A 26,416-nucleotide genomic window follows, 5' to 3' on the forward strand; every position below is an offset into this window, starting at 1 on the left:
GGTTAGTGTAATGGCTGTTTTGTGCGCTGTGTGTAGTGTGCTGCATCCAGTGTATTTGCTGTAGTGTGTGTGTGTGTGTGTGTGTGTGTGTGTGTGTGTGTGTGTTTCCATGGGCTATGTCCAGTGTGCTGCTGTGAGCTGCATCCGTCTATATGCTGCCAGATGCCAGAGTACCTGAACAGCAGCCATATCTGATTGGATACAGCCGCTATTTACCCAAAAAAAATTAACAGGTGGCCCCTTTGTTGCATCTGATTTATCAGTGGCAATTTGTTAGAAGAACATCAGAGGTAGTTCTAAATCTACAGTTATAAAACTGTGTGTTCAAGTCACTAGGCCTCTGTATGATGGATGGAAACATACATTGATTCAGCCATAAATGGTGATAGGAATGTTACATCTAGGTTAGTAAGCCTTCCCCGGAGTGTTGGCAGATAAAGCAGCAGTCATTTTTTCGGTAGGCGGGGAAGATGTATGGCTTCTGACTGTGGCGATGTTCATACTCTGTTCTATTTCTAGACTTGTAAAGTATTATTCTGTTCTCCACTTGTGCTGTAATGCTCCGTTCAACATTAATGAGACTGCGAGCTGCACCACCCTCTCCTCCTAACCTAGATAGAGCCCGTCTACTCTGGTATTCACAGGAATACATTTACTTTTGTCTGTAACCTGTCTAAGATTTATTGTTTCTGTTCCAAGAAGTACAGACGCTTTATTTCCGATCTAATTAAAAAGCAGGAGCTACTGAAATGGCTAAATACAGACTCAAATTTGTATCGGTCTCATGTGGTCATCTCTGTATGCCCCTTGGCAAGTTATGTGCTGTGAAATACATGAAAGCCTGCTTGGGTCAGAGCATTGGTTCTCCCTTTCCTGGTTATATGAACAGGTGATCATAAAAGCCAATATAAAAAAGACAAATTAAGATGTTCGTACAAAAAAAAAAAAAAAAAAAAAAAATTATGAATTTTTAATGAACATAACTGGATAAGAGTGTGTGGTGTGTTGTAAAAAAAAAAAAAAAAAACAAAAAAAAAACCAAAAAAAACATCTCTTTTTATGGTTCCACTTTAAAGGTTTCCTTTTTGTTCCCAGTGGCAGCGTGTCTTTTTACCTTCATTATGTGATAATCTCATTGCATTGGAGACTTGTGCAGGTTGTACTGAATATCAGATGACTATGGAGAATTTGCTGCTGACAGATTCTTGTTCAGCAGATGGCAGAGTCTCCGCAGCCACCTTTATAACAAGTTGTCTTTTCTCCCACTGCCTGTGTCTTTGCCTTTGCTTGGCTGTCTCATTAAAGTGACAGCCACCCACTAATGAGTCTACATCTACAGTATCTCACAAAAGTGAGTACACCCCTCACATTTTGTAAATATTTTATTATATATTTTCATGTGCCAACACTGAAAAAATGAAACTCTGCTACAATGTAAAGTATTTGAGTGTACAGCTTGTATAACAGTGTAAATTTTCTGTCCCCTCAAAATAACTCAACACACAGCCATTCATTTCTAAACCGCTGGCAACAAAGGTGAGTACACAAGTGAACATGTCCAAATTGGGCCCAAAGTGTCTATTTTGTGTGGCCTCCATTATTTTCGAGCACTGCCTTAACCCTCTTGGGCACAGAGTTCGCCAGAGCTTCATAGGTTGCCGCTGGAGTCCTCTTCCACTGTTCCATGAGGACATCGTGGAGCTAGTGGATGTTAGAGACCTTGTGCCCCTCCACCTTCTGTTCAAGGATGCCCCACAGATGCTCAATAGGGTTTAGGTCTGGAGACGTGCTTGGCCAGTCCATCACCTTTATCCTCACTTTCTTTAGAAAGACAGTGGTGTGTTTGGGGTCGTTGTCATGTTGGAATACTGCCCTGCGGCCCAGTTTCCAAAAAGAGGGGATCATGTTTCAGTATGTCACAGTACATGTTGTCGTTCATGGTTCCGTCAATGAACTGTAGCTCCCCAGTGCTGGCAGCGCTTATACAGCCCTGTACCATGACACTCCCGCCACCATGCTTGACTGTAGGCAAGACACATTTGTCTTTGTACTCCTCACCTGGTTGCTGCCACACTCGCTTGACACCATCTGAACCAAATAAGGTTATCTTGGTTCCATCAGACCACAGGACATTGATCCAGTAATCCATGTCCTTAGTCTGCTTGACTTCAGCAAACTGCGTTCCTTTCTTGTGTATCATCTTTAGAAGAGGCATCTTTCTGGGACGACAGCCATGTAGAACAATTTGATGCAGTGTGCGGCATATGGTCTGAGCACTGACAGGCTGAACCCCCCCCCCACCCCCCCACCCCTTCAACCTCTGCAGCAATGCTGGCAGCAATCATACGTCTATTTCCCAAAGACAATCTCTGGATGTGACGCTGAGCATGTGCACTCAACTTCTTTGGTCGACCATAGCGAGGCCTGTTCTGAGTGGAACCTGGCCTGTTAAACCGCTGTATGGTCTTGGCCATCATGCTGCAGCTCAGTTTCAGGGTCTTGGCAATCTTCTTATAGCCTAGGCCATCTTCATGTAGAGCAACAATTCTTTTGTTCGGATCCTCAGAGAGTTCTTTGCCATGAGGTGCCATGTTGAACTTCCAGTGACCAGTATGAGAGAGTGAAAGCGATAACACCAAATTTAACACACCTGCTACCCATTCACACCTGAGACCTTGTAGCACTGAGTCACATGACATCGGGGAGGGAAAATGGCTAATTGGCCCCAATTTGGACATTTTCACCTAGGGGTGTACTCGCTTTTGTTGCCAGCAGTTTAGACATTAATGACTGTGTTGAGCTATTTTGAGGGGACAGCAAATTTATACTGTTATACACGCTGTACACTCACTACTTTACATTGTAGCAGATTGTAATTTCTTCAGTGTTGTCACATGAAAAGATATAATAAAATATTTACAAAAATGTAAGGGGTGTACTAACTTTTGTGAGATGCTGTAGCTCTACTAGCTGCCTTCACCCAGATAAATGCTCTGTAGATTTCTTTATCCACAGACTGACTCCTCTAGAAATGTGAACAGGGGCTTTAATCAGGCTCTAGTGTAAAGCATTGCTGGAACCCCCACATGTCCGGTACAGTAGCCTTTGATGGTCTCTTTAGATATTTAATAACGTGGAATTCAGAAGATCCAAACTTCAAACCGGAAACCTTAAAGGATATCTATGGTCCCAGCATACACTTTTATTTTATAACATTGGAATTTCAATAGTAATACAAAAGATAGGTACTATTGGCAATCCATTATACGCTTGCTTGAAAAATCTCCTTTCATGTTGTGAGTTCTGCCTGTCTGGTGGCCATCTTTTTCTAAAATCACCAGTCGCCTTCTGCCCTTCCCCTAGTCTCATTAACAAACACCCAAATAGTTTGCTATACTTTTAGTTTTGGTATTTCTGAAGTTTTAGGCTCTGCTGCCTGTCCAGCTCCTTCATGGCCAGCTCTCCATCCTATCTGCATTCCAAGCAGAGCACCCTTGGTCAAGTTGGAAATTGGCAAAACCAGAAATGGCAGTCTGCTGGTGCAGTTATGTAGGTGGAGACCAAAAATTCTATTATTCTGAGAACTCACCGCTGTCATTTGAAGCCCAGCTCTAGGGATTAGAAAAACATCTACCCTTGCAATAGGCAAGGGTCTAGAGTTACAGGAACTGGCATTTTACTTACCCTGTACCCCTCTCCAATGGTGCCCTCTTCTTCCCAAAGCTCCGGGTGGTCCCTTGACATTGCATATTATGCAGGATTGTTAACCCAATATTTGATGTGGCATGGTTGCACCACTTTTTACGCTTTTCTCCAGCACCTTAGACATAATAAGTACTCAAGGGAGGAGGGGGGGGGCGGCGGCTATGGGCTTCAACGAAATGGCAGCCTCCGGCAAGAAGGAACAGGAGCAATATTGGAGGCAATTGACAGCACATACTGACTTTGGTAGCATAAGTATTAATGTGTAATGTATGATTCTTGCTAAAGAACATTATTTTTTTATCAAGTTGTTATGGGTAAAGTTCCACTTTAAAGATGATCTGATTTGATCGAGGCAAATTATAAAGATTTGTTTTTTTTCTGCGGTGGAATTTAGTACCAGCCTGTTTTGGTGTCCTCTGTCCCGTGGGCTTCCTCTGGTTGTTTTCGTGGTTGCGGTCAGGAGGGAACAGTCCTCCATACATGGTGGACATGCAGCAACGTGAGACGGTTTTGGTTCCGCACATATAATTTCATCTATTCCCTCACCGAAGTGAATCCAACCAATACTCCACAGCAGGCCCTTCTGGGGAAGCCAGCGGAGGGTATACCGGGACATGTGAGATGCCTGATACCATTTATTTTCACCGCAGCAAGGATTTCTATTGCACGATCCTGGAAGTCCCCACAAACCCCTTTGACTTTTTAAAGGCCAAATTGATGTGGATCATTAATCAATGAAAGAATGGTGGCCATTCTCCGGGATAAGCTAGTCTATTTCAAGAAAACATGGAATCCGTGGATAATATACCTTTCAGGACCCTAGTGCTTCTTTTCCTATTCTCTTTGCCTTCTACCACTTCTGTCTCAGATACTCGTGTTACTTTTAGGCGACCGTTGGTCCAGTGTGACTTCTTTCTTAGTTACATCGGTATAAGGCTAGAAGAAGTCCAGAGTTAAAGTGGTTGTAAACCCTCAGTTTTTCACCTTAATGTATTCTATGCATTAAAGTGAAAAACTTTTTGTACTGCAGCAACCCCCCTTTTTCTTACCTGAGTCTGATCGTTCCAGCGACGGTGGCGAGCACAGCAGCTCCAGCCGCTGTCTCGGGTCCTCATTGGATAGATTGATAGCAGCAGGAGCCATTGGCGCCCGCTGCTGTCAATCAAATCCCAGTGACACGAGGGCCAGGGGGTGGGGTCGAGTCCTGCGGTCTGCCAATGGCGCAGCAGCAGGACTCGGGAGAGCGCCCCCGCACGAGTGCCCCCCATGGAATGCGGTGCTCTGTGGGGGCACTCGAGAAGAGGAGGAGCCAGGAGCGCCCTTGCACAGAGGAGGCAAGTATGACATGTTTGTTTTTAAAAAACGAAAAAAAAAACGAAGCTTTACAATCACTTTAAACAGGTTGTTGTAAATTACTTGCTAACATGTACACGGCTTTGTCCTTATTTGAGTTTTCCTCAGAGTTCCTTCTTTCGTTTTAATTTTTTGATTTCTTTGGAGAATGTGATTAAGTTACTCATACTTTGTTTAGGATTCATGCAACTTACGGTTTAGCTACCTGTCCACATAAAAGGTTTCTTAGAGGTTATATGCTATTGACAGATAAAGTTTCTTCGATTTGTAACCAGTATTATATGCTGAGATTGACCAAAGAAAGACCGTTGTAATGTTTTGTATTTTCATGCTCTCTTTTAAAAAGTTTAATAAAAGTTATTGGAAAGAAAGATGATCTGATTTATAAATAAATTGAAGTAATTTAATTGGAGTTCTTTATGGTCTGCTAGTGACAATTGAAATCTCTTTATAAATGTTTTCACTCAACTTTCACCCAGAAATCACACATATTTTTCAGCTGAATCCAATTAGAAATATGAGTGAATCTTGGGTGAACATTTATAAAGAGACCGCTTGTTTTATTCAGGAGGAAAACCTCTGTATGTAACAGAAGTTAACAGTTCTCTGTTTCGATTTCTTTCTTTACTCTTCGTTTTTATGGGCAAGCAAGATATAAAGTGATCTTTTCCATGTAATAAAACCAGTTTGTATCCTCTTTAAATGGATTCCTGGCATGTTTTAATACCCTGGGAACGAAAACAGTGATGTTAATTGCTCGCAACTATGGTAATTACAGGCAAGCAATGCATCTGTGGATTGAGATTTTTCCATTAACAAGTCTTTGTCATAATGCAGATCTTTTTATATCTTTCTGCCTTTTAAACCTGTGTGCGGTTGGCTATTTAAGCCTGCACACTGCCTGTAATTCTGTAATGTGTATCTCTCCATTAATTTTATATTAAAGGTAAATACATTTAAAAAAAATAACAAACATGTTATACTTAACTGCTACATGCAATGATCTTGCACAGAGCAGTCCTGATCCTCCTCTTCTTCGAGTGCCCCCCATTGCAAGACATTTGCTATGGGGGCGCTCATGCATGCTCATTCCCGAGCACCACTCTGTGTGTTCACGAGAAGCACAGAGCGGGGCTCAGTCCCACCCTCCACTCCCACCTCACTGACTGTGATTGAAAGTAACGGGAGCCAATGAGGAGGTAGAGACCTGGAAGAGCAGCCGCTCTTGTGCACATTGCTGGATTGCAATCGGGCTCAGGTAAGTATTAGGTAGAGCAGAGAGCTGGTGAACGTCAGTCACCACTGTCTTGTCTGCCACCCACCCCACCCCCCCACGCTCACTGGAACGCTGGGCTGGCCAGGGGGTGGGAGTGGCTCACTGAGAGGCTGAGCCAGGTCCCGGTCCAGGGTTCTGGGTGTATCTCGACCATATGGTCGCGATCTTTCCTATGCATAGACCTGCTCTGCGACATCAGCTGACAGCGAGCTTCAGCCCGCTGTTTGCTGAAAACAGGTCACAGGAGTGCAGAACGAATTGCACTCCTGTGATCCAGAGGCGCAGTACAGCCAAACAAGCTTTGGCTGTGCTTCTCCTTTAATGTAGTCTAGAGACTAGAATAAATGTATGCATGTAAATTATGCTCATATGCTCCTCTCCAAATGCAGCTTTTTTTTGCCCCTGAACACTACGCACAAATACTCACATAATTGCCTACATGTACATGGCCACATTTAATAACGTGCAGCTGCATTGATGGGCATAAACAAGAAAAAAAACACAAGATGCCCTTAACAGTGGCATTTTTTTCTTCCCATGTGCATGAGGCTTTGGGCTTACCATTCACATAAAGCAGATCCAATTATGTAATTTGTGCCAAGGTGAGTTATATCTCCCAAAGAGTTCACAGGAAAAGTCATGTTGGAACATATCTATAAATGGTATGTTGAAGTTGGATTAGGGCTCTTCCACATGGGTGATAGGGCTTACCACTCCTCTGAAAAGAGACTCATGGTAAGCCTAGGTTCACATGTCAACTCACATGCCAAATCGGCGGCTGTTGCCGGTGTTTTGTCAAGAAGTGCCCCCTATCGAAAAATGCCTGGCCAGAACTGCGCATGCGCAGAACGGAGCCTCAGAACAGCTGAGTTTAAGATCAGCTGTTGTCTCGCGTTGCCGAGGCACGTTCATGTAGGTGAGGGATGGGTATTTATATGAAGGGGGCGGATATTTCAATGATGGCCAGTGCTGGGGGCAATATTTTTATCGATGGTCTAACAAATCTGCTAAAGAAATCTTTAGTCAATTTGAAGGGCAGCTTTTTCTATATTGCATAAACACGCCCCACAAGCATTCAAAATGAATAGCAGATGAAGATGTATTTTGCAGATTTCTTTGGCCATCGATACAAATTCCGCCCCCAGCACTGCCCATCATTGAAGTATCCGCCCCCTTCATGTAAATATCCGTCCCTCACCTACATGAACGTGCCTCGGCCACGCGAGACAACAGCTGATCGTAAACTCAGCTGTTCTGTGGCTCCTTGCAGCGCATGCGCAGTTCCATCCGGGCACTTCTCGACAGAACACCGGCAATAGCACCGATTCCCAAGTAGTTCCTGCACTGTCAAATTGCCCCCGAAGTCGGACTGCATTGCCGGGTTGAAATTGTGGGAGTTTAGCTAAACTCGCACGATTTCTAACCTGCAGCAATGTGAACCTAGGCTAAATCACATTTCAATTTAAAATACTGCACCACAACCCCAAGCCAATCATTTGGCTTACAGTGGTGTGCTTCAATTTTATCTCAATGGGTGATTATGACAGGTGGTGCCGCCTGCAAAACTCTGCAGGCTGGATTAAAATGACCTTTGCACCCCTCCAATTCCCCTCACCTCAATCTCCTTTCATTGACGCTTTCCCCAACAAGGCCCCCTCTAGGCTACCCTCTTATTGGATATTTTTGACACTGCTGAATTTTCAATTTGACGTTCTTTAACCCAGTCTGACAGTTTGAGGATTTATCATTACTGCACTGTTTTACATGCCCTCTTTCGTAACCCAGTGCTTCCATTATTGTATTGCACTTGTTATTGAAAAATAATAAGAGTCATTAAATAATAAATTTGCCTTTGCTTCATGACCATGGCAAGTGTACAGCCCTGTCCAGCTGTAATGTTAAAATTTTAGGTTGGAGGCCAGATGGGTAGTAAAAACAGATGGCTAAATCCCCCAAGAGCCCTTAATAGTAAAAAGAACTGTCACTTCAAGACCACAGTTCAAGACCTCTTCATACACGTGATAAAAATATAGATTGACAAAATCAATCATTTGGCCTTCCTGTGAAGGGTGACAATGCTATTTCACCTTCAGTGCCGCACTGTCGCCTGTACAGATGCGTCCTTACATATATGGAGGAGAAGGGGTTGTCGGCATTGTCACTGCCGATTTAACCCGCCCCATCCCTGCCAACCGCACATGCTGTGCCTGGAGGACGTGATAGTGAGTGCCCACTTGGATTTAACTTAGACCCCTTTCACACTGGCCCTGCTGCCGCACTAAAGTGCTGCTAGTTTTAGTGCTTTTAACCCCCACTAGGGGCCGAAGAAGGGGTTAAAAATGCCCGTGTTGCAGCGCTTTTCAGGTGCTTCCGAAGCGCTGCCCATTCATTGCAATGGGCAGGGGTGTTTTGGGAGCGCTGTATACATCACTCCCAAACTGCTTCAAAGATGCTGTTTGTAGGACTTTGTCTAACGTCCCATAAGCGCACCGCCCCAGTGTGGATGCACTCGGGTTTTCATATTCGGACATCATGGGAGGCGGTCTTCAGGTGCTTTTACAGGCGCTATTTCTAGTGCTAAAACGCCTGAAAACCACCTCCAGTGTGACAGGGGTCTTACAGCAGAGCAAAACACCTCTGTGGACGCTGATGACATCATAGGGGCAAAGAATGACATTTACAGAGGGAAGATTATGAGACGAAATCTGAACACTTGGAGAAAACTTTTACTTGTACAAACTCCATGTAGACAGTGTGGATAGTGGCAGCTGAACTTAGAACTCAAATGCTGCAGGACAAGTTAGCTAATGATAATGGTTCCTTCTGGTCTACGTAACCATCACAGGAAAATTCCAATTTGTAATTTTCACACTGAATATATGTAACCAAGATGGAGAACCAAGACAAGCGCAAAGAAGAGCATACCAATTGTATGTGAACCAGACATGTAAACTGGTGCCTGCAAGGGCATGGAAATGTACAGTTTTTGCTAATGATTGCTGTAAGAACTAATGACACTGTCAGGATGAATGTTGGTGTAAACTTCTACAAGCATTCTAAATGACTTGACCCTATTTGGAACCTGACAGAAAGCATAGTAAGCCTTCTAAGGTCTAAGTAAACAAGTCACATTTAGTAACCCGCATTATGTACTCTGCAGCTGAATTTAACTCTTGGTTGCAAACACTACCTAAAGACAAAACTTTTATTTTTTTTATTTTTTTTGTTTTGGGTAGAGTAAGGGGGAAGTCGAAACCATTGTAATTTATTTTTTTGCTGCCATTTGTCACATTTAGAGAGCTGCTTCCTATCTTGTAGACTTAAAAGGAAGTGAGAGAAGTTTGTTCTCATGTGAGGGATATCCCCTCATAGCTGTCACAGGAACAAGCGTCCCTGTTGGAAGATTTGCCTTCCATTCCTGTTTTAGTAAAAATTCCAAATTTTTTTAGATTTACCCTCACTGGTGGTTGTAAACCTTTTACATACAGTATACCTGCTGAAGGCAGGGGGTGGAGATCTGATGTCACACACACTGCATAGATCGAGCACAGAGCTCAGTGAAACCTAAGTGGAGGCAATGGACACATCCCTCTTTACACAGAATCTTAGGGAAATATAGACTGCTGCTGTATGCTGGAGGGGAGGCTGCTGTCGACGGGGATGCTATGGAGGTGGCCCGGACTATTATCAGTGAGGCATGCAGATAGCAGAAGGAAGAGACAGCAGAGAAAAATGGACACTCAGTGATTTGGATTGAGGCTAGTACACACTATAGAAGGACATGTTTTGTTCATTTTTCATATTGGAGGTTTACAACCACTTTAACTGCCGCCCGCGGTGGGCGGGATGCTCTGTTGTTCTGGGACGACATCATTTGACGTCGTCCCAGTCTCACCGCACTTGCACACCAATCGCATGCGCGCTGTGTCGCTGGGACACGGTGCGACCCCGATCTCGGTAAAGAGCCAATGACGCAGCTCTTTATCCATGTGTCCAATCACACCCGAACACATGTAAACAAGTAAATTCCGGTGATCGGCTCTCCTCACCTCACACTGACAGCGTATGATAAGAGGAGAGCTGATCAGCAGCATCTCCTCACAGGGGAGACCTGTACAGATAATTAGGACACTAATCATCAGTGCCACCCCAACTGTGCCCATCAGTGATGCAAGGCAGTGCCTGCCTATCAGTGCTTCATATTAGTACCTCATCAGTGCCGCCTCATCAGCGCACATCAGTGAAGGAGAAAAATTACTGATTTACAAAATTTTCTAAAAGAAACTAACTTCTTTCTTTCTTTCCCTACATTTTTGGTATTTTTTCGCAAAAAATAAAAAAAGCCAGCAGTGATTAAATACCACCAAAAGAAAGCTCTACTTGTGTGAAAAAAAAAATGATAAAAATCTCGTTTTGGTACAGTGTTGCATGACCCTGCAATTGTCATTAAGCGTGACCGCGCTGAAAGCTGACCTGGGCAGGAAGAAGGTAAAAGTGCCCTCTATTGAAGCGGTTAAATATGGTAGCTAATACAATGAGTTTACACTTATTTGCCATACACACATAAATGCTGTTAAAGGTGCAACATTTGAGGCAGGAAAAATGCTGCATAAATGTATATGCTTGCGTGCACGAGGCCTTAAAGCCTAAAGGAACTACTAGTGGATGTTGACGTCCTGAGCCCCTAAAAATTCCTGGGTGACTTCCTTTTGGATGTCCTTATTTTTGGTTTTGAGGCCACATAGTATGCAGGGCTTCTAGGTGCCTCATTTACCTCATAGCACCAGTAAGGTTGGTAAACTTGTTGCTAATGTTATTAGTAGAAAGACCACAGGGCCCTTATTTTTCCCAGAGCAGTGGCGGTCCTCTGATTCCTCCGTATATTGCCAGTGTTTGGTTATAGTACAGACGTTTGGAATAATATCCTTTATTACATTTGGCTGGATTAGAAAGATAATCATTCTCCATTTTATGAGGGAATGTAAGGAGAACGTTTGTTGCTCCCCTTAGCAGGCAGTCAGGCCCAGTATTTCATGTCATTAGAGTAGTATGTGGGGATGTATCTAGGAGCATTCAGTCAGCAGGCGCTGCTCTCCCAGTCTGTGTTTTATTCCTGGCTATGACACCACAGAGTGAGAGAACGTTTTAATATTTAAACTGCCATGCTTTTCCTCTGGGGATCAGGCAGTGTACAGAGTGTAAACCTTTGGATGTGCAGTGTTAGAAGAGGGCTGCCAGGCCTAGCATTCATTCTCACATGTGTGATCTCTATATATAAGCCTGTGAAGAACGCGTTTTGTACACAGCACTTCATTTAATATCACTTCTCACAGACCGCATCCTTTCTGATATAGGGTAAATAAATTGACATGTCAAATTGCCTGGAAAAAAAAAAGCGTATGACAAATAAGCACATTACAGCTAGAGAAAGCGATGGGCTAACATGGCTGTCAGGAAGTAGGATGTATGAACAAGCAATCCGTTCTCTACATTCTCGTTTGTCAGTATTATCAATGTGAGGAACAAGAACGGTTCTTTCGTGTGAAATGCGTCAGCTATTCATCCTTGCAAGTTTGTCTGGCTATGACAATAAAGAAAACTTTAACAGCATCTTTTGGATTTGAGTGTGCAATCAATTTTTTTTTCTTCTGGATATTGCTGACGGTGATGAGTCGGGATTAGCACCTTGGACCGGGTGTGTCTGTTTTTGTTGCCTGAAGCGATGTGTGCGCCCTTGTTTATTATCAATGTGAGGGGTGCTGTGCGCACATCTCATTCACAGTAGGACATCATGTTTGCAGTTGGCCTGGTGCATGCCCTTGCAGACTTTATTTGGCCATACAAAAATGTAAACCTGCTCCCTGAGGTATACAGTGCTTATTACATTGCATGTATAGTCTCTTCAGATTTACCCAAACAATAAAATATTAGGGCCTTCAGTTCAATTTGCATCCATTTAGACATCAGACTGGTTAGAAATCCCTGCTTACAGCTCGTTTACAGATCGATGCTTCTACATCTGTGCTCCAACTTTAACCACAGCAGCACCAGAGCAATTTATTCATTTTCTACAGATGGCCATAAAATTACTTGACCCCCAGATCATTCTATATATTCTGAAAGCAGAGACCCTGTAGAATAAAGAGATGGTTGCAACGTTTTATATTGCATGATATTTGTGCAACTGTTTATCAAACATATTATTTCGTGAAAAAAATATAATAAAATGAATTTAGTGCAAATACATACAATGTAATGGCCAATTTTTGGTAAAATATAAGACGGGGTTGCGTTGAGTACTTAGATACCAATCATCATGTCAAGTCTTAAAATTGCACGCACCACTGATATCATGGAAAATGATGGTACCCAAAAATCTCCATAGGAGATGCTTTAAAAGCTTTCACTGCTCAACAGTTTAGAATGAACTGAGCTCTGATGCTATAATTATTGCTCTCTCTCTCTCTCCAATATCTCACGTGTGAGTCAATAATGGTTAACATGTACAAACGCTGTGCATGCGTTCAAATTTGTGGGTGTGTGCAGCGCAAGGGGGGGGGGGGGGGTCATGTTTTTTATTTTATTTTTTTCTGTGTGTTTTTAAATAAATTTTAGTATAATTTTTATGTTTTTTACTTTTTTGTGTCACTTTATTACTATCACAAGGGCACTAACAAACCTTCTGTGTAGTTCTAGTAGTTCTGTTCTAGTCTTTATCTTGGGCTACAGAATGATGAAGTATAATGTATAGCATGCCAAAGCTCCACAATTACTCCCACTCTCAGATCTCTATAATATAAAGTTGTTCTTTTTTTTTTTTTTGGTGCTGATTTCTTCATCCACACAGTAGATGTGGATTGGGGGAATTCGTTCCACAGTGCTATTGTGTTTTTGCTGGCAGAGAGCCTTCAACGCCAGCAGAATACAATGATCAGTGTTGCAGGTTATATCCTATGGCACTGATCGGGCAAAAAAAAACAGACAGGCTAATTGTGCAGAAGTTGATCAAGAGATCAACTTCTGTACAACCAGCCTGCTCATAGATGGATTGAAATTTACTTGGTCCCTGCTGAACCGGCCACATTTTGATTAATTTATGGCCAGCTTTAGCAAAAGACACTTGGCAGGGCTGACACCACTCGGTCCATAAAAGCTGTGTTTTGTCAGCCTGCAACAAGGTTTGAGAGCTCGGTGCATTTCTGGAAGACCAACAGGTTTTTTTTTTCTGTACTGCAGGGTCTATAAAAAGGCTAAAATGCAGGAACATGTTTGAGTATTGCAGACATATACTGTGTCTTTTGTGGTGTTTTTTTTTTTTTTTTTATTTTTTTTTTTTTTTTGGCGCCTTGATCTACGCTTCAGCTGGTATACTGGGAAAAGTCCTTAGGCTCCTCATGTAGTCCGCGTGTCTGAAGGAGTAATTGTCTGTAGAACGTTGTGTTGCCAATTACAAGATAGCTGGGGAATAAAGGTTTATATGTGGTTTGCTGTGGGACAGAACAAGCTCTTCTCAGATAGGTAAACCAACTGTTATTGGGTGGTTTTCATCAAGGTACCCAAATCCAAACCCATTCCCCACTCTATAGGCTCTCCCTATATGTTTCTCTTGCAAATGTAAAATTTCTATCACACATTCTTTGTCCAGGGCTGTAAAGCGATGGTCCATGCCTTTTCCAGTGTTGCACACTATGCCCTGTACTCTCTTCATACATGTGTCTGGCAATCCATGCAAAGTAATGGCACTCCAGAATACATGCTTTGAAGTTGGCATACAGGAATTTGTGTACAGAAAGACGGAGCTGTGGCATGTGAGCACTGTTTTGCCTGGTGTTCACTTAGCATTTGAGGCAGGTAGTTTTTATCAGGCCTGCACACATCTTACCAAGAACCAGGAGTTAGCTTGAAAAATCTAGAAGCCAGCACTGCTCAAGCTGCATATCAATGTATTGGTAGCAATAAAAGGAGAACATTTGTTGAACCGACTTTAGTTCAAGGCCTCATTCACATAGGCGTACTTAAGCGTACATCCATGCTCAATGCAGGCAGTCCCATTCATGTCAATTGAGATGCAGCGGCTGCTTCCAATTTGACAGCCGCGTGGGTGCCGGATCTCAAATGCAGACCGTGTGCATTCAGAGCATCACACCCGCATGGCTGTCAAATTGGGAGAGGCAGCTGTGTCTGTGCAGTCGCTGCATCCCAAATAACATGAATGGTACTGCCTGCACAGGGATGCACGGAACACCTGTGCATCCTCATGCAGGTAAACACGGCTCTCGCACGAGCATATGCTTAAGCATGCCCACGTGAACAAGACCTTTAATTAGAGTAATAATAAAAATGCAGAACAGATTATTACTTTACCAGTAGAACAACTTTAGACCAGATATAACAATAAATGGTGCCAAATGCCCCCATTGCTTCCTTGCATTGTGGTTGCTGTGCCTGTCTTTGACAACACAGGCAAGTTATGGTCCTGAATTTGACAGTGTTAGCTTGAAAAGGGGGAGGCTGCACTTGGGCATAGGATTTTCTCCAACGTGCTGATATAGCTTTAATCAGTGGGGAGACAGGAGCTGCAATGCTGAGGCTATCATTGGGTAATGCCAGCACTGTGTCTGTATTGACTGCTAGCATTGCACTACACTGATTTAAGTCTGTTTTTCGCAGTGTCAGCTGTTATTAGGCACATTAGCTGCTATCAGGGGCATAACTAGAACTCACAGGGCCCCATAGAAAAGCTTTTTTTATTGGGTACTACTACAGGGGTAAAAAAGGTTAATTAAGTACGGTATTTATCAGTGCATCAAGGAAAGAAGTATACAATCTGGGCAAGCTATTCTACCTGTAGTAGCCCCTCTTCAGATAAACTATCGGCACTAAATGCAACTTGGGTCAACCTGGGTCTTACTGCTAGGCAGATCCTTACCTGAACTTTTACCTGGTGAAGATACCAGAGTGAAGGGAATATCAAGTGTTCCATAAGACTGGACAGACCTGAAATGCCAACAGGATGAAAGAAGACAGAAGCCAGGCAACAACAGACTAGGAACTTAGAGTAAATAATCGTGCTGCAGTGCACATGCTACACCAACGGTGTTGAAATCAAGTCTAGACAACTATGAATGATGCACAAGGCATGCAGTGCCTTGTGCAATCATACAAGACATGACAAATAAGAGCAGAAACTGAAAATGTGACCAAAGATGAGGCTTATCAAACCTTCATCAGTGCGGTATATGCATAGAATTTGACAGCTTACCCATTTGTTGCTGTCAGTTGTAGGAAGAGGAAGTTTTCCACTAATCTCTTCCTCTGCAGCTCTGATGAAGCCCATTGAATTCAGAGAGTGGCAGAGGAAAGGAGTAGTGGTAGACTTCCTATGCCAGATTGTGTGTTTACAAATGACAATTTGTGATTGGGTAAGCTGTCAGATTCTATGTGGGTCCCACACTGCCCTAGCAATTCAGCACCTGCCTCCACACCAGCAATAGTTCTCAAAGACCCAGTCGCCAAAGAGTTTTTAGTTGCCATGTTAACTCGGAATTGTCCGGCACTGTTTTATATGTACAAGCGGTCTGGTGGACCTGGAGGGACGTTGGATGATCTTATGGAGAAAGATGACCAACATGTTTATACGTGCCTTTTAATTCTGTTTAATCTTGCCATGTTTTGGCAATATATAGTGTGTGTGTGTATATGTATATGTGTGTATGTATATTTTATAATTTTTTAATATAAATATATATATATAAAATTTTATTATCTTTTTTTTTTTTTTTCCCATATGACCTACATATGTAAATTATCACACTTAAAAGTGCTTTTATGTTTTCCAGCTGTTGAAGAATCGGAGAGTGACATATACACGCGCTTCATGAAATCACACAAGTGTTATGACATTGTGCCCACCAGCTCCAAGCTCGTTGTGTTTGACACTACGTTACAGGTGAGATCTTCTTCTAAGTCCTGCTATTGACCACATTAATTATTGTACCATTGTGATTGAAACCGAACATTATTTTTAGAGGTCAGTCATTTTAGAGAAAACTGAAAATATGTAATACTTAACTTTTTTTGTCTTTTTTTGTTTTTATACAACTTTTGTATTACGTTTTCCTTCCCCCTGCTGTTCAGTCAACTACCCAATGGGCTCCCCACTGCCTCCCCTCACACTGCATTGCACAGAGCAACCCCAATCCTCTACTTCATGGGTCCCCCCGCCTCTGCTCTAGGCTCCTTTTCATCTCAGTCCCCCACCATAGGAAGCCGCTTCTTTTGAGGGCGCACCTGTGGGTGCACTTCCAGGCCAGGTTGTGTGCGTCTATAGATACACATACATACACACACAGTGCAGCTTGGCCCCGCCCTCTGCTCACAGTATTTGACTGACAGCAGCAGGAGCCAATGTCCCCCACTGCTCTTGGCCAAGCTGGTGAGATTGGGGAGAAGGGAGAGAGATGCAGCCGGGCAGAGTGCTGGATTAATAAAGGACTAGGGTAAGTTTTTAGGAAGGGGGGCGTGTAGAAAGTTGAAGTTTTTACCTAAATACTGAGAATGCATTAAGGTAAAAAAATGTTTTACCTTCAGAACCATTTTAAATGCTCATTTGGCTTGGAGGCATGGAAATAAGATGACGTTTTTACGCTGCACATAGATTACCCCTTTTTTTTCCCCCAAACAGATTTCCTTTTCCACACCAGCAAGGTGGGTGGAGCAATCCTCCCCGCTGTGCTATTTGCATTCTGACAGCTGGACTCTCCTCTGCTATCAGAATACACTGATCAGCTGCAACCGGCTGATTCCAAAAAATTTGCCAACCAGATCATTCGCTGTTGAGCAGGGGCAACCAAGCATGGATCGAATTGTGGCAGATCCCTGCTGACCTGGAGGAACTTCAGTCCATCTATATCACTGTTTGGAGACCACTGCTGTAGAGCATTGAAAACCAGTCAAGTAGAAGCATATCCCTAGAGAAGAATGACTGATGTAATATTCGCTCTGTTGCCATGCATAACCGAGAATACCAGGGGAAGTACAGGCCAGCTCCAATCAGACAACACCGCGTGACTTGCTGTATTGTTATACTTTAACTTGGGGAACAACTACTAGTATCTGGTAGCATTATATGGACTTGCAGTGCTGCTTCTGTTCTTTTATCGTGCCATTATATTGTTTTGTCTGACGCACATCAAACACTTGTTCCTGTGTCCTTCCTCTTATTCTGGAACAGCAGCAAACAGCGGAATTCCCTCTGCTGTGTTGTATAACGCTACAAATTCTCAAATGACGTTAGAGCCTCTGTCTGCCTCTTGGCTGTTTATGTGGGCTTATGGGTCAAAGTTTATATTATGTCTTATGCAGAAATTAACTACTGTACAAATGTGTGGGGTCATCCTGTCTAGTCTTCAGCTATATTACACATAGGAAGTGAATTTTTACATTGTATCTGTTATTGTAGTGGGGACCCAGTATTCTTAGTTGAAAAGAAGTTGAGGCAAATGGATGTTAAACTCATAAAGGCTGAAATCCTGTAGTTGTGTGTTTTTTGTTTTTTTTTTTATTTGTTTTTATTTTTTTCCCAGAATAAGCAAACCTGTTAAAATGTAGTGAATACAGCAACCAGTCTAGTTTCAATTGACAAATTTTACATTTCCCCATATGTCTATAAACTTAAAGGGGGTTTCAGTGAGGTTTTTCTCTCTGACATCTGGAGATCCCATCAAGTGCTAGAGGTTTATTCTTTCCTAGTTGTAGCACTCAAAGCATCTTTCATGCGCCCACCAGCCCACAGGTGCCAGGCCCAAGATGGCACAGGGTTACACATTGTGTTTTTTCTTACGTTTCAATAAACTTTATTAGAACCACTGCACAATTTATCAATCCCAACAGACTTGACTTCCCTAATGGGTTTTGCCCCTCAATCACAACTTGTTAGAGGTTGTTGTTATCTCATTCCTGGAAAAAGTTCTAGGTCTTTTCTCTGTTTAAGATGCTAAACAGGGGTGCTCTGTAGGGCCAAACGGGGATCCTAAAGCTAGGTACGCACGGGACGAAAATTGGCTGAAAAACAGTTGGTTCTGTAGTTACCGGCCGACTTTCAGCCCGTGTGTACAGCTCCTTGTCTGACAGAAGCTGGTCTCACAACCGGCTTCTGTTGAACTCTCATGCTGGAAAACCAGCATCTGATCAGCAAGCTTTGATCACTGTGTTCTGGCGAGGGGGCAGTTCCCCTGTCAGACACAGTAGATCAGCTGGGAGATTGCCGCACTAACATCAGATGTGTTAGTATGACAATCTTTAAGTTTTTCTTTTTTATTCAACCCAGCATATAAAGTGCTAATTTTTTTCATTTTATTCCCACAATGTTCTAGGACACCCTTAAATCCAGGATCCCTACTATGAAAATTGTTACTAAAACTTGTAGGGTTGTGCTCTACTTCCTGAGATCTGAAGTCTTCTTCCTCCCCTCTCTTCATTGAGTGACTGTGACAGGTGCAGCACTCATAATAACCCCCGCAGTATCGCAGAATTACTACTGCACGGGGGTGGATGATTTAAGATAAACCTGGCCATACATTATGCAGCTTTCTTTCCTTCAACCTTCCTTCATCAACACGGACTGTGTTGATGGGTCAAACCCCTCCCACTGCGCTATTGTTTTCTGACAGGGGGGAGGTTTGCCCGCCATCAAAATGAAATGATCACTGTTGCCAGCTATAGCCACTGGCAGTGATCATATGAAAAAAAAAAACAGGCTGGTTGTATTAAAGTTGATCGCTATAGCCAGGATAAGCCAGCCATCCATTTATGGCTGGCTTAAAGGAGTTGTAAAGTCTCTAGGTTTTTCACTTTTATGCATTAAGGTGAAAAACCTTCTGTGCTCCAGCTGCCCCCCAGAGCTCCCCTTTTTCTTACTTGAACCCAATCGTTCCAGTGACAAGCATGAGCCCAGCAGCTCCAGCTGCTATCCCAAGTCCTCATTGGATAGATTGATGGCAGCAGGAGCAATTGGCTCCCGCTGCTGTCAATCAAATCCAGTGACGCAGGGCAAGTCCTGCTGTCTGTGTCAATGGATGCAGCAGCAGGACTTGGAAGCATGCCCGCACGGGTGCCCTCATGGAAATCGGCTATCCGTGGGGGCACTGGAGAAGAGGAGGAGCCAGGAGCGCCACCGGGGGGCCCAAGAAAAGGAGGATCAGGGCCGCTCTTCAAAACCCATTGCACAGACATGCAAGTATGACATGTTTTGTTTAAAAAAAAAAAAGCAAACCTTTACAATCGCTTTAAGAGACCAGCTAGTAGCACAATGGAAACTTCAATTTGAATATAAGTACCGTCCTCTGTGCTGTTTTAAAAAAAAAAGAAAATCTAAACTAAACTTAGGTTTTAAACTTTTCTTTGTGATAAAAACAGGGTAACAATTTAAAACAAGCTCTTGTAGATAATCGCAATGATTCTTTTATTCATTACAGTGATCTTTACGGAGATACAAGGGCTCATTTACACTTGCTTTGGCTTTAACAAGGCTTCGGACATGTTTTGTTAAAGCTCTCTGAACGCTAGTCAAAGCTCCTGTCACTAAATAAAATGATTAGCTTACAGTCCTGTTTACACCTGGTTTTGCTTTGCTTTGGGTTCGCTTCAAAAATTATACCCCATGTAGCTTCAGTGGTGCTTCAAAGCCTCTATAGAAGTCTATGGCAAAGCTCACTTGAAGCTTCATTGAAGCCCCATCGAAGCACCAAGCAAAAGCAGGTGTGAACAGGACAGTAAGCTAACCATTTTATTTTGTGACAGGAGCTTTAACAAAGTGTGTCTGAAGCCATGTTTTGAAGCAAGTGTAAACTAGCCCTAAAGAACAATTCGTCTTCAAGAAACTATGGCCGTGCTGTGTTAATCAAGCCCTGAAATCTGACATTTAGAAAATTGGTTATAACATCAACCATCAACATTTAACTGTTGTGTTGCATAAATGTTTGAAGCATTGTTAGAAACAAGCTTACACAATAGTAGTTTTGTGTGCAATAAATAAAGCTCTATATATTTATCTAGTTACTAATTTACTTTTAAATATGTAGGCAGTTTTGCTATTATTTTTCTATAACTTGTTAATAATCGTACTAGTTTGAGAGTGTTTTTGAAAACATGATTTTTTTTTTGCGTAGTTCTGTAGCTATGGAAAACTGCCCCCTGTAATGGATTATTTTCTGGGTTACTGAGGTACATTTTAGTTTTCAGTAGCACTTTTGCTATAGATCTGGGTGCAGATAGCAGAACAAGTACTTATAAAATGTACTGCTTCTAGCTGGTTAAAGCACGATTAGTGTAGTAATAGTGCAGTGTGCTCGCAGGGCACAGGATTCTAAAGAAAGGAAATCAGTCTATAAAGACCCATCCTATTTGCAGCTTTGATTTGTACATACGACCACATTCTTCCTGTGACCACCTAGGACTGAAGGGTTCTGGCAGTTTGCAGGGGAATACTTTTTCCATCACATTTATTCACAGAAATACAATTTTTCTGACTAAACACGTATATTTGGTATGAAAGGATTTGTTCTTAAACTATTTTTAATGAGGAAAAACTAGAATTACAAAGTAATTGTTTGAAAAAAGTGGTTAACATTTAAAGTGATACTAAAGCTTCAGTTTTTTTTTTCTTTTTAAACCAACAAAATGGTTATACTTACCTGCTCTTTGCAGTGGTTTTGCACAGAGCAGCCCTGATCCTCATTCTCGGGTCCCTCTTTGGTGCTCCTGGCCCCTCCCTCCTGCAGATTCCCCCATAGCAAGCATCTTGCTATTGGGGCACCCGAGCCAAGCCGCTGCTCTGTGTGTCCATTCAGACATGGAGCTGTGGTTTGACCCTGCCCCCTCTCTAATCTCATTGGCTCACTGATTGTCATCTCAGCCAATGAGGGAGAGTCCCGGGCAGCTGAGACACTCCTTCAGCATCGCTGGATCAAGATGTGCTCAGGTAAGTATTAGGGGGGCTGAGGGGAGCTAATGCACATAGCTTTTTTTTATCTTACATCTCATAGAATGCATTAAGATAAAAACCTTCTGACTTTACAACTACTTTTAAGGTAAACAACAGTGAATGTGTTTTATACTTATCCTGCTAAAGTATTTCCTACTTCACTATCTTTTGTGTCCTTTTTGTTTCCTTTACGTGGGGGTTTGCTGCTCATGAATTACAAGGCCCATCCTTGCTTCCCATCCCCTTGCGACATTACCAAATTTACAGGAGCATGGCTATCACCTGGGGGTGCTCGTTCCCAATATAAACTACAAATAATAGTGCCAACACATACCACAGGTGTCTGCATTAGCAAAGCACAACATTTCTAGGCACAGCCTCCTTCTCAATCCACCCTGCCCACTATTGCTAATTCTACGTATTGCAAACAGTGGGAAGGTATGACAACAGGATTGTCAATCCAAAGTGTCACGCCCAGTGATGCTGGGGTCTGTAGTCTTATTGGTCAAAGTTGTGTGTCAGACCAATGCACAAAACCGGAAGTAGAGGTTGAAAGGTATGAAAACCATATTTGAGAATTAACTTTTGGGGGAAAAAAGCTGCATAATTAAACTATTGAGGAAATGTGCACGAATCTGGTTATTGTTACTAGAGTTTCATTCTACTTTTGATGACGAGGATTCCCCAAGTGCAGGTTTTTCCATCAGTATAAATGATTGAATCATCACCTGAATTGGCTGCCTACCAATGGTCTAGAATGTGCACTTTGTAATTTTACCTTTGATAAATTGCATAAACATTTGTGAGATGCCAATAGTATCAACTGATGCTGGCCATGCACACAGATCACTCATAGGGCTGGGTGCATATTTCAGGTCGTAAGCACGTGTTTGGATAAGATGGTTAGTAATACCTGATTTTAAGTTCATATTTGAACATCTCATCACTGCCTGATATCTCAGGTTAGTTGGATGATATTTAACAGAATACAGTGCTGTAAAGGGTATATTTTAAATTAAAATAGTAAACATGGTATACTTACCTGCTCTGGTATTGCCTAATGTCAAAAATGTTTAATGAGGCAAATATCTTGCACTTTCCATGGTACATCGGTGGCGAGAAGTCCTGTCACATTGCTGTACAATTTTAAAATTGGGGACTGAAGCAAGTAGCTTCCAGCAAGCCTGGATGCAGTCTGCTGGGATTTTATTTAAAAAGAATACATGCAGGGACCTTGTAGTGCCTGCTCTCGGAAATTAATATTGGTTAGCTATAAAAATATCAAAAACCGTGCAGCACTAACAATTTGGTGTAAAAAAAACTAAGTGAAAAGTCCACCAAAAGAGTCTTTGCAAGATGTTCAATAATGGATGGTAGAGGAAGACCCTTCACGCTCAAAACGACCACACTGACCGTTCCTTTGGGAGGGTCAAATTACTATGGTAAGAGGCAAACAGCACAGTCTGAATCCTTGGTTAACATAAGGTGCCTCAGGTATGGATAATCCACCCAAGCAGCACTCCCTCAAATTCGCAAATCAATCTGATCATGCGGTCAAAAATAGTCCCAAAGAAATGATCAGAGGAAAGGTAGGAAGCATTTCGGTGTAGTAAAATTAGTAACCAACATTTATTAAATATAGAGCACACACATTTAAAAAAAAAAAAAAAAAAAAAAAAAAGTAAAACCAGCATGTCATAAATACAAATGTGGTCTTTCCAACCAACAAGATGGTCGCTGCATCCCAGTGCGTTATGACGCCACACATTGTGATGTCACCCAAAGTGTGTCGTCATCAATGCACCGATTTTGATATTTTTAAGTTCTATGTTTCCTACAATATTGTGCTAGCTGCTTTTGTGTGAGTTTTCTGATGTTTTTGAGCCCAAGTTTTTGAGTCCAAGCGCGACTATTTTCTTGTATCTTTATTGGATAGAGATCTTTGGGAACAAATAGGGGGAAATACTCAGAGTACCCGATAGAGATTGTTTGTAAGATTTGTGCTTTCTGTAACCAAAATGTTATACGTTTTCCTGCATGAACTTAACCCTGGTGTTAATATCTCTGCCTTGCAGGTAAAGAAGGCATTTTTTGCACTGGTAGCTAATGGTGTGCGAGCTGCTCCATTATGGGAAACAAAGAATCAGAGTTTTGTAGGTAAGTTTACTTCATGTACCCTATACAACTGTAACCAGTGCCTAGAAATTAGAAGAGGACCACTAACTTTGCATTTTATCTATGACCTGTTTTTAGCAACATTCATCCATTTTGCCTAAATAAGCAGCTCTGTTAAGTGTCATGTTTTAGCACCTCTGGCCCTGACAGCTGCAGTTTATCACGGAAGTATGTCTACAGGGTCCCTGTAGTATACCAGTGATAACACTAGCCACATATGCATTAGTATGATGCAGGTGAGGCTTCAAACCCATCCACACACACTTGTCTGTGATTACAACTCAGAGTACATGGGTGGACTACCTAACAAGCTAGAAGTCACCAATTGGTTGCTGTGGGCTATAACTCAGCATTACTGAGTAGCCTATCGTAATTTGAATTTACTGAACAAGCTAAGAAATGTCCTACAGCAAAGAACTGCTATATTTAGTTTTAGATATTGTTGATTGTTTAAGTTACATTTCTTTAGAAAAGTGTGAACAATCCCTGAAATATACAGTATTAAGATTTTATTGGAGCAACATAAAGCTAGCAGTACAATCTAATGAGCAGCTAATTTCACATGCCGCTGCACATCTGCTCGGGAATGTAAACCGCTGCCATAGAGACCGAGTTGAATGCACTTCTGCTCTGATCTGGAATGTAAGTTTGGAGAGGTTCTTGGAAAAAGATTTTGATAAAAGACTGCTATATAAATAACTCATGTGCAAAGGCAGAAACCCTCCACTTTGCTCATTGGCGGATCCACTGACCCGTCTTCTAGGCCAGGAGGCAGCAGAGGAACATGTTTTAACAGGCAGTGTAAAATGATGCTTAACTGGCAGACCTGTACATGGCTGGCCTCTGCAGTGTAGTATGCCAGTACTCTCACTACAATAGATGTCCAAAACTCTAGGTGTTTTAGAATAAATGAAATTGCCCATACACAGTAGGTGAAGGATGCCTTGAGTAGGATAAGCATGCCCTTGGTAGCTTTTGAACGAAATTCTGTACTCTGTAGGATACATATTCAGTGCATATTCTACTATTGGACACTGAGCCATGGTGCTAAAAAATGTGTCCATGGTGCCTGTTGTGTTTTTTAAAATTTTTTTTTGTTTGTTTTTGTTTTTTTGTATTTGTCTATTCTTTTGTTTACTGTGCTGGCTGTTAAACTGCACTCCTGTTCGTAACAGTTTTTTTTGAGACAATGGTGCTATATAAATCATATAACAATTGGAAGCTTGTTACAACCAGTTGGTTGCAGAATTGTGGAGGAACTCTCTTGACCATCCATAATTTTTCCTTTTTTAATGACAAACGGAAAATGATCCTCTTACTACAAGCACACAAAATGTAAAGACATAAAATTAGATTGAAAGTCATGGTGACATCTGATGCTTGGCAAACAATTCAAGGTTGGGCAGATCTCGCCAACATGCTCTGCATATCTATAATCTGTCTCTTTTATCCAACCCAGCAATACATTATCTATCTTGTCTTTATTGTGAACACTAAGGCTACTTTCACACTGAGACGCTTTACAGGTGCTATAATGCTAAAAATAGTGCCTGCAAAGCGCCTTGAAAGAGCGTCTCCTCCCACTCCAATGTAAAAGCCCGAGGGCTTTCACACTGGGGTGGTGCGCTGACAGGACGGTAAAAAAAGTCCTGCAAGCTGCATCTTTGCAGCACTGTAGGAGTGGTGTATACACCGCTCCTAAAGCGCCCCTGCCCATTGAAATTAATGCAATGCAGCGCTTTGCGGGCGGTTTTAAACCTTTTTTGGCCACTAGTGGGGGGTTAAAAGCGCCCCACTAGCAGCCAAAAACCTCCACAAAAACGGCAGTAAAGCGCCGCTAAAAATAGCGACGCTTTACTGCCAACGGCCCAGTATGAAAGTAGCCTAAATAATGGCAGTACAAATTTAAGTTTATAGGAAAGGATTTAATACAGGTCTCAGTTCAAGTCACGCATTTTTTATTTTTTATATAGGTATGTTAACAATTACAGACTTCATAAATATATTGCATCGATACTACAAGTCTCCAATGGTGAGTACTGTCATTCAGAGAGCAGTGTTAAAGATGGAGCACTTCTAATAATAAGGATTAAACAATTCCTGTCTCTTAATTTATTCTACAGGTACAGATCTATGAGTTAGAGGAACACAAAATAGAAACCTGGAGGGGTAAGAATTTTTTTTTTTTCTATTTTGAAGGGTCAGTTAAGCCGAAAAACCTGTGACTGTTTTGACACTGGTTTTAAAGAGCTGTCAAATCCAGACCCCTAACAAAACAAAAAGCTTTCATATGCTAATCGTGACCAGCTTCCTGGTCATCTGCGTTATTCTAGATTATCTTTCAGAGTGAATTTATGCTGTGTCTATGGACGGCATCGTAAATAGGTTCACGTAACTTCCACACTCCACAGCTGCATTAAAAGTGGAACTTTAACCATAAAAAACTTTAAGTTTTTTTTTTTTAGCAAGGAACATGCATTCTACATGAATAATTATACTACCAAAATTAGTGTGGGGTGTAAATTGCCTCCAGCATTGCTCCTGTTTCTTCTTACTGAAGGCTGCCAATTTGCTGAAGCCCAGAGCCCCAGCAGTAAGGGCTCATTTACACTTGTTTCAGCTTCAACACACATTAAGGACTAGTTTATGCTTCAAAACAAGGCTTCGGACATGCTTTGTTAAAGCTCTCTGAATGCCAGTCAAAGCCCCTGTCATTAAATAAAATGGTTAGCTTATAGTCCTGTTTACACCTTCCTTTTGCTTTGCTTTGGCTTCGCTTCAAAAATTATTCCCCCATGTCGCTTTAGTGGTGCTTCAAAACATCTTCAAAGCCCCCATAGAAGTCTATTGCAAAGCTCGCTTGAAGCCCCACCAAAGGCTTATTGAAGTGCCATCGAAGCTCCACCAAAGCCTCATCGAAGCCC

The 26,416-nt window shown here is 42.1% G+C and overlaps 1 protein-coding gene across 8 annotated transcripts in view; it reads left to right on the forward strand.

Annotated features, from left to right (window-relative positions):
• The window catches only part of PRKAG2 (protein kinase AMP-activated non-catalytic subunit gamma 2), a 538,740-nt gene that overhangs the window by 446,567 nt on the left and 65,757 nt on the right, over positions 1-26,416 (forward strand). For all 8 annotated transcript variants that reach the window (XM_073629982.1, XM_073629984.1, XM_073629981.1 and 5 more), the window contains 4 exons: positions 16,174-16,283; positions 23,393-23,474; positions 25,466-25,524; positions 25,616-25,661. In XM_073629982.1, the coding sequence (XP_073486083.1) occupies positions 16,174-16,283; positions 23,393-23,474; positions 25,466-25,524; positions 25,616-25,661 (297 nt within the window). The remainder of the gene's footprint in view (positions 1-16,173; positions 16,284-23,392; positions 23,475-25,465; positions 25,525-25,615; positions 25,662-26,416) is intronic.

This window comes from Aquarana catesbeiana, linkage group LG05, assembly GCF_042186555.1.
Source record: "Aquarana catesbeiana isolate 2022-GZ linkage group LG05, ASM4218655v1, whole genome shotgun sequence".
NCBI lineage: Eukaryota > Metazoa > Chordata > Amphibia > Anura > Ranidae > Aquarana > Aquarana catesbeiana.